The sequence below is a fragment of the Candoia aspera genome, chromosome 10, assembly GCF_035149785.1.
Source record: "Candoia aspera isolate rCanAsp1 chromosome 10, rCanAsp1.hap2, whole genome shotgun sequence".
NCBI lineage: Eukaryota > Metazoa > Chordata > Lepidosauria > Squamata > Boidae > Candoia > Candoia aspera.
The window spans coordinates 24,149,089-24,161,241 of NC_086162.1; the positions used below are offsets into that span (position 1 = coordinate 24,149,089).

Below are 12,153 nucleotides of genomic sequence, written 5' to 3' on the forward strand. Positions count from 1 at the left end.
TACTACATTTTCTTCTTCCTGTTCTTGGTCCAGCTGCTGACCAATCATTATGAGCGTTGCTGGAAGTATTACTGCCTTCCCACTGGTTGGGCCAACTATGGGGTCACGTCGGAGGAGGAACTTCACCTGACACGGAAACTCTTCTGGGGCATCTTCGAGTCATTGTCCCATAAGGTCAGCAGTCTGCTTATCCTTGGCCTCAGGTAGGTAGGGCCTCAAACCCCCTCAGGCAGGGGTTTTGAGATCAGTTGAAAACAGGGACAGGGTGTGCAGTCTTCTGGAGGCTACATCTCCCTTTCTAGGATGTTAACACTTGCAACAATCCATGGGAGGCTGAGTAGGAACTGAGAAACTATCAACAAGAGCTCATTAGGAATGGGGAGGACCTATGAGCTCTTTCCAGATCTCCTGCTTCCTGTACTGGAAAGCGGAGAAATTGGTTTGAACCCCCTTGGTATGGAGGCAGTTCCAGCTGGGCTTCAAGCTGGAACCCCAGCTATGTCTACAGAGATCATTATAAATGCAGGGGAAGAAATCTGAAGTTTTCTTCCCTCTGGCAACTTCCTTGCTCTGCATTATTGGATGGCAATTCCAGAGGCTGGGTGCCATCAAACCCTCAGCAATGAACGTTGAGTTCCAGGGGTCAGATGGGAAACGTTACTGGAAGGAACAGTTGAGTTCTGAAAAAAAACAAAACAGCAGAAATATTCTTGGTGGGAGGGAGGCCTTGGTGGGGCGGTGTTGCCGCACTGAGCGCCTTTTCCATCTTCCCTCTCCCCTCCTGGTGCTCAGAAATTTGACCCCGATCTGTACAAGCTGGCCATGCCCTGCCTGTGTGCCATTGCTGGTGCCATCCCCCCCGACTACGTGGATGCTAGCTACTCTTCCAAAACAGAGAAGAAGGCTTCTGTGGATGCCGAGGGCAACTTTGATCCCAAGCCTGTGGAAACACTGAAGTGAGTGAGGCTTGCAGGGGAAGGCAGCCCTGAAGCTTGCTGTTAACATTCCTTGACTGGCCAAGTTTTACATCAAGATGCTTAGGTTGTCATTCTCATCCCTCCGGTTTGTAAAGCAGTAAGAAGTAGTTTCTAATACACAGTGTAGGATTGGAAGGGGCATTCCCCCCTGCCCAATGCAGGCAGCCACTTCTAGAGGTGACCACCCAGCCTCCCTCCCCTCCCCAGCGAGGAAAAGTCCACCACCTCCTTCAGACAGCCTCTTCCATTGTTGACCAGCTCTTAGCTTTAAGACGTTTTTCCTGCTGTCCAACTGAAATCTCCTTCCTTGTCATTTAAACCCATCTTCTGGAGTTCTTCTGGAACAACATACCAACTCTTCAGAGAACCACCATGTTCCATCCAGGACCCTTGTCATCTTGGCTGGATAGGCTCCAGTTTATCAACTTTCTTCCTCAATGTGGTGCCCAAAACCGGAGACACTCTTCTAAGCAGTACAGAAGTGGGATAGACAATAGATTTGGAGGATTATAATCAGAAAGCTAAATATGTATCTGTGTATGGGTGGGAAAATGCACCTGCTTTTTAATCTCACCTAGTTCCTGCTCTTTTTTTAAGTATTCTATCACTGCCCCCTCCCCGGCTTTAGTCTCCTGCTATTTATGTCCCCAGATTTGCTTCTTCCTGATCACATCAGGACAGCATCCTTTTGTTTGCTGGAGCCTCTGTGGATATAACCTGCAAAGTCACCAATATTTAGCATCCTGCCCCTTCCAACTTCCTTCACTTGCAGTGGCAGAGCAGGATCAGGAATTTTCCATTAATTGGCCAGCCCTCCGATGCCCTTTCTCTTTCTCCCTTTCTTAGCGTCATCATTCCCGAGAAGCTGGACTCTTTCATCAACAAGTATGCTGAGTACAGTCATGAGAAGTGGGCTTTTGACAAGGCAAGAGGACTTCATGGGACCTCTCTGGATCCCTGAGATCCCTGGCCTGGTGGCTCCCTGGCTTCCTCAGCAGCTACTTCCTGCTTCCTGGTTGGTCACAGAAGATCAGATCTTACGTCTCCCTTTTTCCACAGATTCAGAATAACTGGTCCTTTGGGGAGGCAGTTGATGAGGAGGCCAAGACAAATCCTATGTTGCGTCCTTATAAAACGTTTTCTGAAAAGGTAGAGTCCCCTCACCCCATTTCTCCCCCTATCAATGGACACAAAGATTGCATGATTCCCCAAGTCCAAGCAGAAGGCAAATGTGGCATTTGGAGATCTTCCGAAGAAAATCTGAAATCCTGAATTAAAAAAATAACAACAGGGTAGTTTTGAAATCAGATATTGATACTGCCCATCAAATTAAACTATGAATAAAACTGTTCTAAGCCGTAACGCTTAATTTTCATCTACCACTGAAACCCTTACATCCTTTTCTCTCTAACAGTCAAGTAGGCTGGCAGATGAAAAGACTTACAGCTATTTCAGTTTTTGAATTAGAAATATTCCCCACCCAGTTCTAGTCCACCCAAAGGGGCAGTTGGATTGGGACCATCTCGCATTCCAATAGGATGTCTGTTTCTCAGGATGGACATCCCTCACCTCTGTCCTTCTTGTGGCCCTTCTCTGCTCACTGCACTGCCCCTTGTGTTCCTCTTACAGGATAAAGAAATTTACAGATGGCCCATCAAAGAATCTCTGAAGGCCATGATTGCTTGGGAGTGGATGATTGAGAAAGCCCGCGAGGGCGACGAGGAGAAAACTGAAAAGAAGAAAACCCGCAAAGTCTCACAGTCAGCCCAGGTTGGTCCTGGGAAAATTCTTGCCATCCGTTTTTCCAACCTCAGTAGTCTTCCTACCTTAGCTACTATCACCAGTTCTGAGTGATTCCAAGTATATAATTATCCTAGATCAGTGTTTCTCAAACCTGGCAACTTTAAGATGTGTGGACTCCAACTCCCAGAATTCTGCAGTCAGCTAGGCTGGCTGAGGAATTCTGGGAGTTGAAGTCCACACATCTTAAAGTTGCCAGGTTTGAGAAACACTGCCGATGCTGATGCTGATGATGATAATGATGGTTCCTTGTGAGTCTGTAAAAGCAGCTTGTTAGGAGAAGAGTTGTACAAACCTCCAACAGAATTTTGCTTCAGGCTTTTCTGTATTATGCGCAGTTCACTCTTAAGATGCAAAAGCCAAGGTTATCCTGGAAAGCAGCACCACCACTGAAAAAAAAAGCGTCCTCAGAATCTGAATCAAGATCTTGTGATTTTATTTATTTATTATTTATTTATCTATCTAATTTATCCCCGCCCATCTCCTCCCGTCGGGGGACTCTGGGCGGTTTACAACAATCAATTAAAACCATAACCATAAATGGTTGCTGTATTGCTTTTGCTCTGGGAAGGTATTGCAGACCAGGGCGTTAAAAGCCTTGATGTGCCCATGTAACACCTCTGATCTGGGACCTGCTCTGGTTACCAGCAGGCTTCTGGGTGTAATTCAAGGTGCTGGCTATGACCCACAGAAACCTTCATGGCATTGGGTTGGGTGTGAATACTTACAGGACCACCTCTCTGCCCATCCTATACAATCTTGGGTAGTTGGCAGGCTGAAGGTCCCATTGATCAAGCAGTATGACCTGATGGGACCCAGAGGCGCATCTTCTTTGTCAAAGCACCTGCTGTCTGGAATGACATCCCCTCTGAGGTTCATATGGCCCCCATCCTGACCTTATTTAGATGAGCTCTTAAGACCTGGCAGTTTTCCCAGGCCCTGGGCTAGAGGGGTGGCAGGTTGAGCAGTGATTGTTCTTTTTGTATTTGCATGGTGCGGATTGTTTTATTTAACTGTATTATACATCACCGCAGTGGAGTTGGGCAGCTTATATGTAATGAAATAAAAATTAAAAATAAACAAGCAGGAGAACTAGGAATCTAGAGGCCTGGATCAGGAAGACCTAGCGCGGGAGAAAGAAGCCAGCTAGAGAAGGATGGGGACGATGGATGTCAAGCATGCCTATTTCTCTCTTTTCCTTCAGACCTATGACCCCAGCCATGGTTACAACCCTCAGCCTATAGATCTGTCTGGAGTGACCCTTTCCAGGGAATTACAGGTGAGGAAGCCCAAACCGAGCTTGGGAGCCGATGGCCTGCCTACTCTTCTCGGGCAAGCAGGGAAGGAACACTCTGTGATCAGCATAAATGACCCAATAAATGGGATGCAGGTCTTGACCGTCCTTTTTGCCCAATAATTTTCACCGTAGATAGGCTTTCTAGGCTCTTCCTTCGGAAAATAAGAAAGGCTTAAAAGTTCCCTCAACTATTTCAGTTGCTATAACTGAATTTGGCCATGAATGCTGGCAACTTCGAAGGCTCTTTGTGCTTTTTTTATTTTGGAAAAAAATATCTTGACTTAGGATTCAGTTGGCTATGACTATCCACCCAGTGTCTGCTGGTCTCTCTCCACAGGCCATGGCGGAGCAGCTGGCTGAGAACTATCACAACACCTGGGGACGCAAGAAGAAATTAGAGCTGGAGAGCAAAGGTGAGACACCAAGCTTTGGGTTGACTTTCGAAGGATGCTGATGTTCTCTTTTCTTATTCCCCCTGCTAAGAAGAAACTGACCTGCATTCTCCTCTTCTCCAAGGAGGCGGAACCCACCCCTTGCTGGTGCCTTATGACACACTGACCGCCAAGGAGAAGGCCCGGGACCGGGAAAAAGCTCAGGAGTTGCTTAAATTCCTACAGCTTAATGGCTACGCTGTGACTCGGTGAGTGCAGAAGGAGCTAAAGGCGGGAGGGGGAATGGTCAAAGGCTGACGTAGGGTGTTCTCCCTGTAAAGTTTATTTTAATTTTTAAACTTTTTAAAATCTGTTCGATTGTGTCTGTTCGATTCTCTGAGACTGCCTGGATAAATCCCTGCGGTTTTCTTGGCAAAGTTTTTCGGAAGTGGATTGCCATTGCCTCCTTCCTAGGGCTGAGAGAGAGTGACTGGCTCAAGATCCCCCAGCTAGCTTTGTGCCTAAGGCGGGACTAGAACTCACAGCCTCCGGCTTTCTAGCCTGCCACTTTAACCACTACATCAAACTGGCTGTCTAAAAGTTGTTTTAAAATAAATAAATTCTGCTGCTGCTACAGAGATTAATATTACTGCATTTCACGACATTTTTATTTAGAGGCTCTTTATTTTCCAAGGTGGTGCTATAATTGATTTTAATGTGTTAATGAATCCATTGTTGTTTTAGTCTAGGTCTGTGCTGCACTTAGTTTAGGTGCCTAATAAATAAAATGACTGCTGAGCAAGCAAAGGATTGGGGAACTATCCCCATGTACTTTGGGTGTTTGATAATTCCTGGAGAAGGGCTTCGTTGTCTCTCCCCGTGGAGGGCACAGAGAGTGGCCTTGAAGGACAGGAGGAAGAGCGGCTATCGAGGCAACAGTTAGATAAGAGGGGCTTGAGTCCAGGCCAAGAGAGTAATGTGAGAAAACGTCTCAGACAAGCCCCCCCTATTTCACCCGAAGATGGAGGGAGGGAGGGGGAAGCACATCCAGATGCTGAAGATTCTGCTCCTGTAGCTGTGATGGTAAAAGTAGCCCTGACCTGTCGGCACTGGTTTCTTAGTCTGGTCTGCCTTGTGGGGCTGGCGCTCCTTTTCAAATAGGCAGAGAGGGTGGATTTTAGCTGAGTTTACCTGCAAATGCCAGAGAGGGTGGAGTGGCTGAAACTACTTTTTCATCTGGAAAAAGTTCCATTATTTTTCAGAATACCGGTTTCTTTGAGTTGAGCTATTCCATAGTGCTGGGCTCCTGAGGAGGGAACCATGAATATTACCAGGCAAACTTTTCCTCATCGTACTTTATGGGAATCCAGGTGATGTGTTCCTGTATTTACAACACGCCTGGGTTTCCCTCCCCCTCCTATATAGTTTTCCTTCCAGAAAAATGCAGTAAGGGAAAAGCTTCTACCCAAATCTAAAGAAGAAACAGTGGTTTCTTCTCTAAGCCACAGAGCCCAACTTCAGACTAATACCCAAGCCATCATTTATGGACAACTAAAGCAAAACCAAACCAACCACCTTTTGGCTTTACGCAGTGTGTAAACTCCATTACGCCCTTGGTTCAGCCAAAGGAAGAGCCGCTAGCAATTTCCTGCCCTGCCCTGCGTGTTTTCTAGCCTTGCCTCTTTTAGAGCCCCAGCGCAATCTTTTCCCGCCTCCTGAATCCAAGCTCCATCATTTCTCCCAGGGGTTTGAAGGACATGGAATTGGACACTTCATCCATTGAGAAACGCTTTGCCTTCGGGTTCCTGCAGCAGCTGCTGAAATGGATGGACATCTCCCAGGAGTTCATTGCCCACCTGGGTAAGAGCTGTCCTCTCCTAGTGGCTCTCCTTAGCAAGTCGCTGGGGGATGGACACTGGGCCCCATAGCATTACCCCCTGATTTCCTGGGAGAGGAAGATGGAAAGTGGGAAGACAGAAGAAAGCTTGGAATCCAGAACTCTTGTTTACACTACTGGAAGGGAACAGAGTCTGTCTGGTCCAGAAGCAGCCAGTTGAGATAACGGTCTCTGAGTTCCTTTCTCCAGCCTGATAGTAGGGAAAGCAGGTAGGAAGCCACTGCTGGGCCGCTTGGGTCCCATTGTCAAATGTGGTTGGAAAGTTTGTTCTGCTCTGGGTTCTCTCTTGAGGTCACCTTGTCTGTGGTCAGAGGACACAGTGCCAATTTCTAGTAGTCCAAGCAGAGCAACGGGGCAGGGCGAAGTTGTAGAGAACAGCAGAGTTGATCTTGGAAAAGGAATGCAAAGGCCATTAGCAAAACATGAATTAAGCCCAGGAAAACAAGACAGCGTGAGAAAGGAACTCAAGTGCCGCGCCTTGACTCTTTTTGGTATAACAGGAAAAGAAGGGGATACGCGGCCCAGATTTCAACATTCTGTCATTATAGCCTAGATCAGCTAACTAGACTTTTAGTATTTCTTGGGGTGTCTATTTCCTGATTATTATTTTTTCCTGCTCCAGAGGCTGTGGTGAGCAGCGGACGAGTAGAGAAGTCTCCACACGAGCAGGAGATCAAATTCTTTGCCAAGGTAAACCTGCCTTTGTGTTTTTATTTATCTCATTTTACTGTTGGGGCAAGAAGGGGATGGGGAAGGATACACACCCTCCAAGCCTCATCAGCTGCTGAGTGTCTTGCTTTGGCTGAAAAAAACAGGGCCAAAAAGCAGCTTCTGGAGAAGTTCCTTGGGATTCCTCTCCTGCCCTGACCAAGGACTCTGGGCTCACCAGTCTTTCTCCAGTGAATCATTGGCGCTCCCTTTTCAGATCCTGCTGCCCCTCATCAACCAGTACTTCACCAACCACTGCCTCTACTTCCTGTCCACCCCAGCCAAGGTCCTGGGCAGTGGAGGCCATGCCTCCAACAAAGAGAAGGAGATGATAACTAGGTGAGTGCCAGCAGCAGCTAGCGGCATGTGCGAATGAGCCCGTAACAGTCAAAAAGGTGCTGCATCTGCCATCTGGCCCTGTTGTGTGTCCTCGGCTTCCCTGGAGCAGCCTCTTTCATTCTCTCTTCTGCCTTTCTTTTCCACCATTCAGCCTTTTCTGCAAACTGGCAGCCCTGGTCAGGCACCGGGTCTCTCTCTTTGGTAAGCCTCACTCTTTCCTCTGCTCCTGCTTTCTGGGGCTAGGGAGGGGCTCAGGCCTTCTACCTGTCACTGGTTCAGTGGGGTTAAACTCCACCTGCATCTCCTCTCCATTTTGCATTCTGGCTTCCCTGGCACTATGCCAGCTTTGTCCCCAAACCAACTTTCTGCTGCTCCAGCCATGAGGTCATGTTTCTCCTGCCCAGTCTCCACATTGCTTCACCCAGGTTCTAAATCAACCTGTTGGATCCTCTTCCTCCAGGTACCGATGCTGCTGCTGTGGTTAACTGTCTCCACATCCTTGCTCGCTCCTTGGATGCCAGGTGAGCAGGCTTCCTCTCTCAAGTAATGCCTCTTGACCAGTGGAGGGCTATCAAGAGGTGGAGGGCTATCAAGAGGTACATCTCATAGACCTCTGCTCCAAGGAAGCTCCCTTATTTTGAGTTGGACCATCTAGCCCAGTGTTTTTCAAACTTGGCAACTTGAAGATGTGTGGACTTCAACTCCCAGAATTCCCCAGCCAGTTCTGATCACGAGCACCTGGCTGCTTTACCCATAAGCATCCTGAACAATATCTAGGTGCTGTTCTTTTTTCCTTCCTACAGGACAGTGATGAAATCAGGCCCTGAAATTGTCAAGGCTGGGCTGCGGTCTTTCTTTGAAAGTGCCTCAGATGACATTGAGAAGATGGTGGAGAACCTCAAGCTTGGCAAAGTGTCCCAAACCCGCACTCAGGTCAAGGGCGTGGGGCAGAACATCACCTACACCACCGTGGCTCTGCTGCCCGTCCTCACCTCCCTCTTCGAACACATCGCCCAGCACCAGTTTGGGGACGATGTCATTTGTGAGCATGTCAGGAGAAGGGAGGGTGGGCTGGGCCATAGCCAGGAACAATGTGGCAGGCTCTGAACTGAAGCAGGAGGGTTTGGGAATGCAGCCCATCTATTCCAGGGGTGGTGGAAATGGTCTGGGGGATGCCTTGTCTAAACTCCAAAAGGCTACCCTTTGGGAGAAGGTGTCAAAGGAGCAAGAACATGGAAGCTGTCTCCTGACATCAGAGAGGGATGGAGAAGTTGCGTGGCTGCCACCATTCAACCTCTCCCCCCACCCTCTTTTGCGCCCCTTCAGTGGATGACGTACAGGTCTCCTGCTACCGAACTCTGTGCAGTATCTACTCATTGGGGACCACCAAAAATCCGTACGTGGAGAGGTGAGCACAAGGGCAAGGTTGGGCACATCTGGAAGGACATTTGTGGAGAGATGGAACCAAGCGGAGCACAGGGTGGAAGCAAGGAGATCTGGTCTGGTCTGGTCTGGTCTGGTCTGGTCTGTCCTCCAGCCATGGGATGAGTAGGGCTTTGACACGGGACTGAAGGATTGGAGAAGGGCCCCACAAGCATTCCTTGTGTCCAGCCTTCCCCAGGTTCTTTCTCTCCAGATGAACAGGGCCACCCTCCGGAGTTAGCTGGGAAATGACCAGGGCTGTAGGCATCCATAACCCAAAGGCAGTTTGCAGCTGCTTTCTGGTCTGGAGAGGGTTCAGGGATTGCTTCAGCACAGCTTCCCCTCCACAGCGTGGCTTACGGCCCTCCTGCTTTGTGTCTTGTCCCTCTCTGCAGACAGAGGCCCCAGCTTGGAGAGTGCTTGGCACGGCTGGCAGCGGCGAAGCCGGTGGCCTTCCTCGAGCCGCACCTGAACGAATACAACCCTTGCTCGGTTTACACCACCAAGTCCCCGAGGGAGCGAGCCAGTGAGTGCCATGGAAGGAAGCAGGAGGAGCCACAGGCCTCTTTTGCCCAGAAGTTTCATCCAGTTCTCTTCCCTTCCTCATTGGGCTGTGGGCACAGTGCTCCACCTAGACCCTTCCCTTTTTGGCCCTGTCCTCTGCCATTCCCTTTCCATCTTTTTTTTTCCATTGCAAGAGATAGGCCTTTTTATCACATCCTGATAGAGTTTAGAACTCTTCAGGAAGGCCTTGCACGTATAAGTACGGGTAGTCCTCAGCTTACGATCACAAATGGGACTGGAACTTCTGTCACTAAGCAAGGTGTTCATTAAGTGAGTCACACCCAATTTTATGACCTTTTTTGCCACGATTGGTAAGCGAATCACCATGGTCGTTAAGTGAATCACGTTGTTAAGCGAATCCAGCTTCCCCCATTGACTTTGCTTGTTGGAAGCTGGCTGGGAAGGTCGCACATGGTGATCATGTGACCCTAGGATGCTGCAACCATCATAAATACATGCTGGTTGCCAAGTGCCAGAACTTTGATCACGTGACGCCAGGGATGCTGCAATGGTTGCAGGTGTGAGGACTGGATATAAGTCACTTTTTTCAGTGCCGTCGTGACGTCGAACAGTCACTAAACGAATGGTCATAAGTTGAGGACTACCTGTATAAGCATTGCAATCTCACCTTTTCTTTGCTTTTCTGACAGGTTAACCTGTCTGGATACATTCCGTAGAGATGCTGTCTCTGAACCATGCTCTTCCTCTGTTCCAGACCTCCAGGAATTTAATGTACTCTTCTTCCATCCGCAGTCTTAGGCCTACCAAACTGTGTGGAGGAGATGTGTCCAGACATCCCAGTCCTGGAGAAGCTGATGAAGGACATCAATGGGCTGGCGGAGTCAGGGGCTCGCTATACCGAAATGCCCCATGTCATTGAGGTCACCTTGCCCATGCTTTGCAACTACCTGCCCCGTTGGTGGGAGCGGGGTCCGGAGACCAACACTCAGGGGCCCTGGTGCACCGAAGTGACTTCGGACCACCTCAACACCTTGCTGGGAAACATCCTGAAGATCGTTGTCAACAACCTGGGCATAGACGAAGCTTCTTGGATGAAGCGGTTGGCTGGTATGAAGGGGGCACGGGTGGTGGGATTGAGGAGTGTCTTTCTTTCAATGTGGAATCAAATTTTGCTCCAGAGGGATATTAGAGGAGCATCAGAGTAGGGTACAGAGCTAAGCAAGGATCGTAAGGACCCCCAAGCTGCCTTCACACATGGTGCTAAGCCCTGAACTGGAGTGGCCAAGTTGGCAGAACACACTAGGCCAAAGCCAAGCAAATCACTTAGTAGCTTGAATGCGGTCAAAGGCTGCATAGAAAATGGAATTCTGACAACCACGGAAGATTTCCCTCGTTGGCTGTTCTTCTGTGACTTCCCTTAGTTGCTGCTACTCAACATGTTGTGTTCAGCTGCTGCCTCTCAGGCCTTTCCAGATGGGGATTCCAATCCAACATGGGATCACAACGAGTCTTCTGTTGGTTGGATGATAGCACGGTTAACACCTTGCAAGTGATCTCCATTCCCATGTCCTTTCTTGTGATGGTGGTGAAATCCTCACTTCCCACTGCTAGGAAGATGTCAGTCTTCATTCGCTTGCTTCCTGGTTTCTTTCTGAATTATTTTTCATTGCCACAGAAATGAGGACCAGAAATATCGGGTATCAATTACGGCTGCCTAGATTTTCTTTAAATATACAGAAAAATTTCCTGATGGAAGGGTCTGTACAAGGGTGAAACACTCTCTTTATGACAGGTTCTCCATCTCTGGAGGCCTTTAAGAAGCGGTTGGGTGGACACTCTTGAGGATGGTTTAACTGTTTCCTTGCGTGTTGCTGAGGGTTGGACCCGGTGATCCTTGAGGTCTCTTCCAAATCCACCATTCTGTGATTCATTGCTATGCAGTGCATTCTCAGATTCCACATGCTGTAAATATGGAAAGACATACATACGCCTTTAATCTTTAAGTGCAGATCAAGGCTGGGGAGTCGTGTCGAAGTACAGATAACCAGCCAGAGGTCCAGGAGTTCCCAAGCCCTCTTGAATTATGGGGGGGAATCTCAGTTAGTAATGGAGAAAGGTCGCCTGCTCCAGACTGAGGAGGCTTTTCCCTGCACAGTCTTTGCTCAGCCCATTGTCAGCAAGGCAAAGCCTGAGCTGCTGCGTTCCCACTTCATCCCCACCATGGAGAAACTGAAGAAGCGGGCTGGGAAAGTGGTCGCTGAGGAGGAACAGCTGCGGTTGGAGGCCAAGGCAGAATCGGAGGACACGGAGCTTCTAATCCGGGATGAGTTTTCAGTGCTGTGTCGGGACCTCTACGCCCTTTATCCCCTGCTGATCCGCTATGTGGACAACAACAGGTAATCCAGGATTTCCAAAGAAAATGCACGTGCGCACGTATCGTAACTTGCAACATAATGGTAGCGTCAGGCCTTCAGGGTGGGGGAAGTCAAGAAGCACCCCACCGGGATTTCAGGAATGCTGCTTTCTTGTTACGGGGTAGAATAATGGAATCTTGAAAACCTGTTCAAGTATCTGTCTCCACTTTTGTAAACACAATCAAGGCAGGATTGTTTTGTAGAGATGGCAAGAGAAAAGGGTGTGTGTGTGTCAAGGTAAAGGTAAAGGTTTCCCTTGACGTAAAGTCCAGTCGAATCCGACTCTAGGGGGCGGTGCTCATCTCCGTTTCTAAGCCTTGGAGCCGGCGTCCCTAGGGACACTTCCGGGTCATGTGGCCAGCATGACGACTCGGAACGCCGTTACCTTCCCGCCGAAGCGGTA

At 48.9% G+C, this 12,153-nt stretch overlaps 1 protein-coding gene across 8 annotated transcripts in view; it reads left to right on the forward strand.

Annotated features, from left to right (window-relative positions):
• RYR1 (ryanodine receptor 1) overlaps nt 1-12,153 on the forward strand; it is a 124,656-nt gene that overhangs the window by 73,206 nt on the left and 39,297 nt on the right. For all 8 annotated transcript variants that reach the window (XM_063311940.1, XM_063311932.1, XM_063311935.1 and 5 more), the window contains exons 51-68: nt 34-174; nt 793-956; nt 1,824-1,902; nt 2,037-2,126; nt 2,607-2,747; nt 3,982-4,056; nt 4,412-4,487; nt 4,591-4,714; nt 6,190-6,305; nt 6,965-7,032; nt 7,268-7,389; nt 7,541-7,590; nt 7,850-7,910; nt 8,193-8,431; nt 8,716-8,797; nt 9,207-9,337; nt 10,129-10,443; nt 11,492-11,732. In XM_063311940.1, the coding sequence (XP_063168010.1) occupies nt 34-174; nt 793-956; nt 1,824-1,902; nt 2,037-2,126; nt 2,607-2,747; nt 3,982-4,056; nt 4,412-4,487; nt 4,591-4,714; nt 6,190-6,305; nt 6,965-7,032; nt 7,268-7,389; nt 7,541-7,590; nt 7,850-7,910; nt 8,193-8,431; nt 8,716-8,797; nt 9,207-9,337; nt 10,129-10,443; nt 11,492-11,732 (2,315 nt within the window). The remainder of the gene's footprint in view (nt 1-33; nt 175-792; nt 957-1,823; nt 1,903-2,036; nt 2,127-2,606; nt 2,748-3,981; nt 4,057-4,411; nt 4,488-4,590; nt 4,715-6,189; nt 6,306-6,964; nt 7,033-7,267; nt 7,390-7,540; nt 7,591-7,849; nt 7,911-8,192; nt 8,432-8,715; nt 8,798-9,206; nt 9,338-10,128; nt 10,444-11,491; nt 11,733-12,153) is intronic.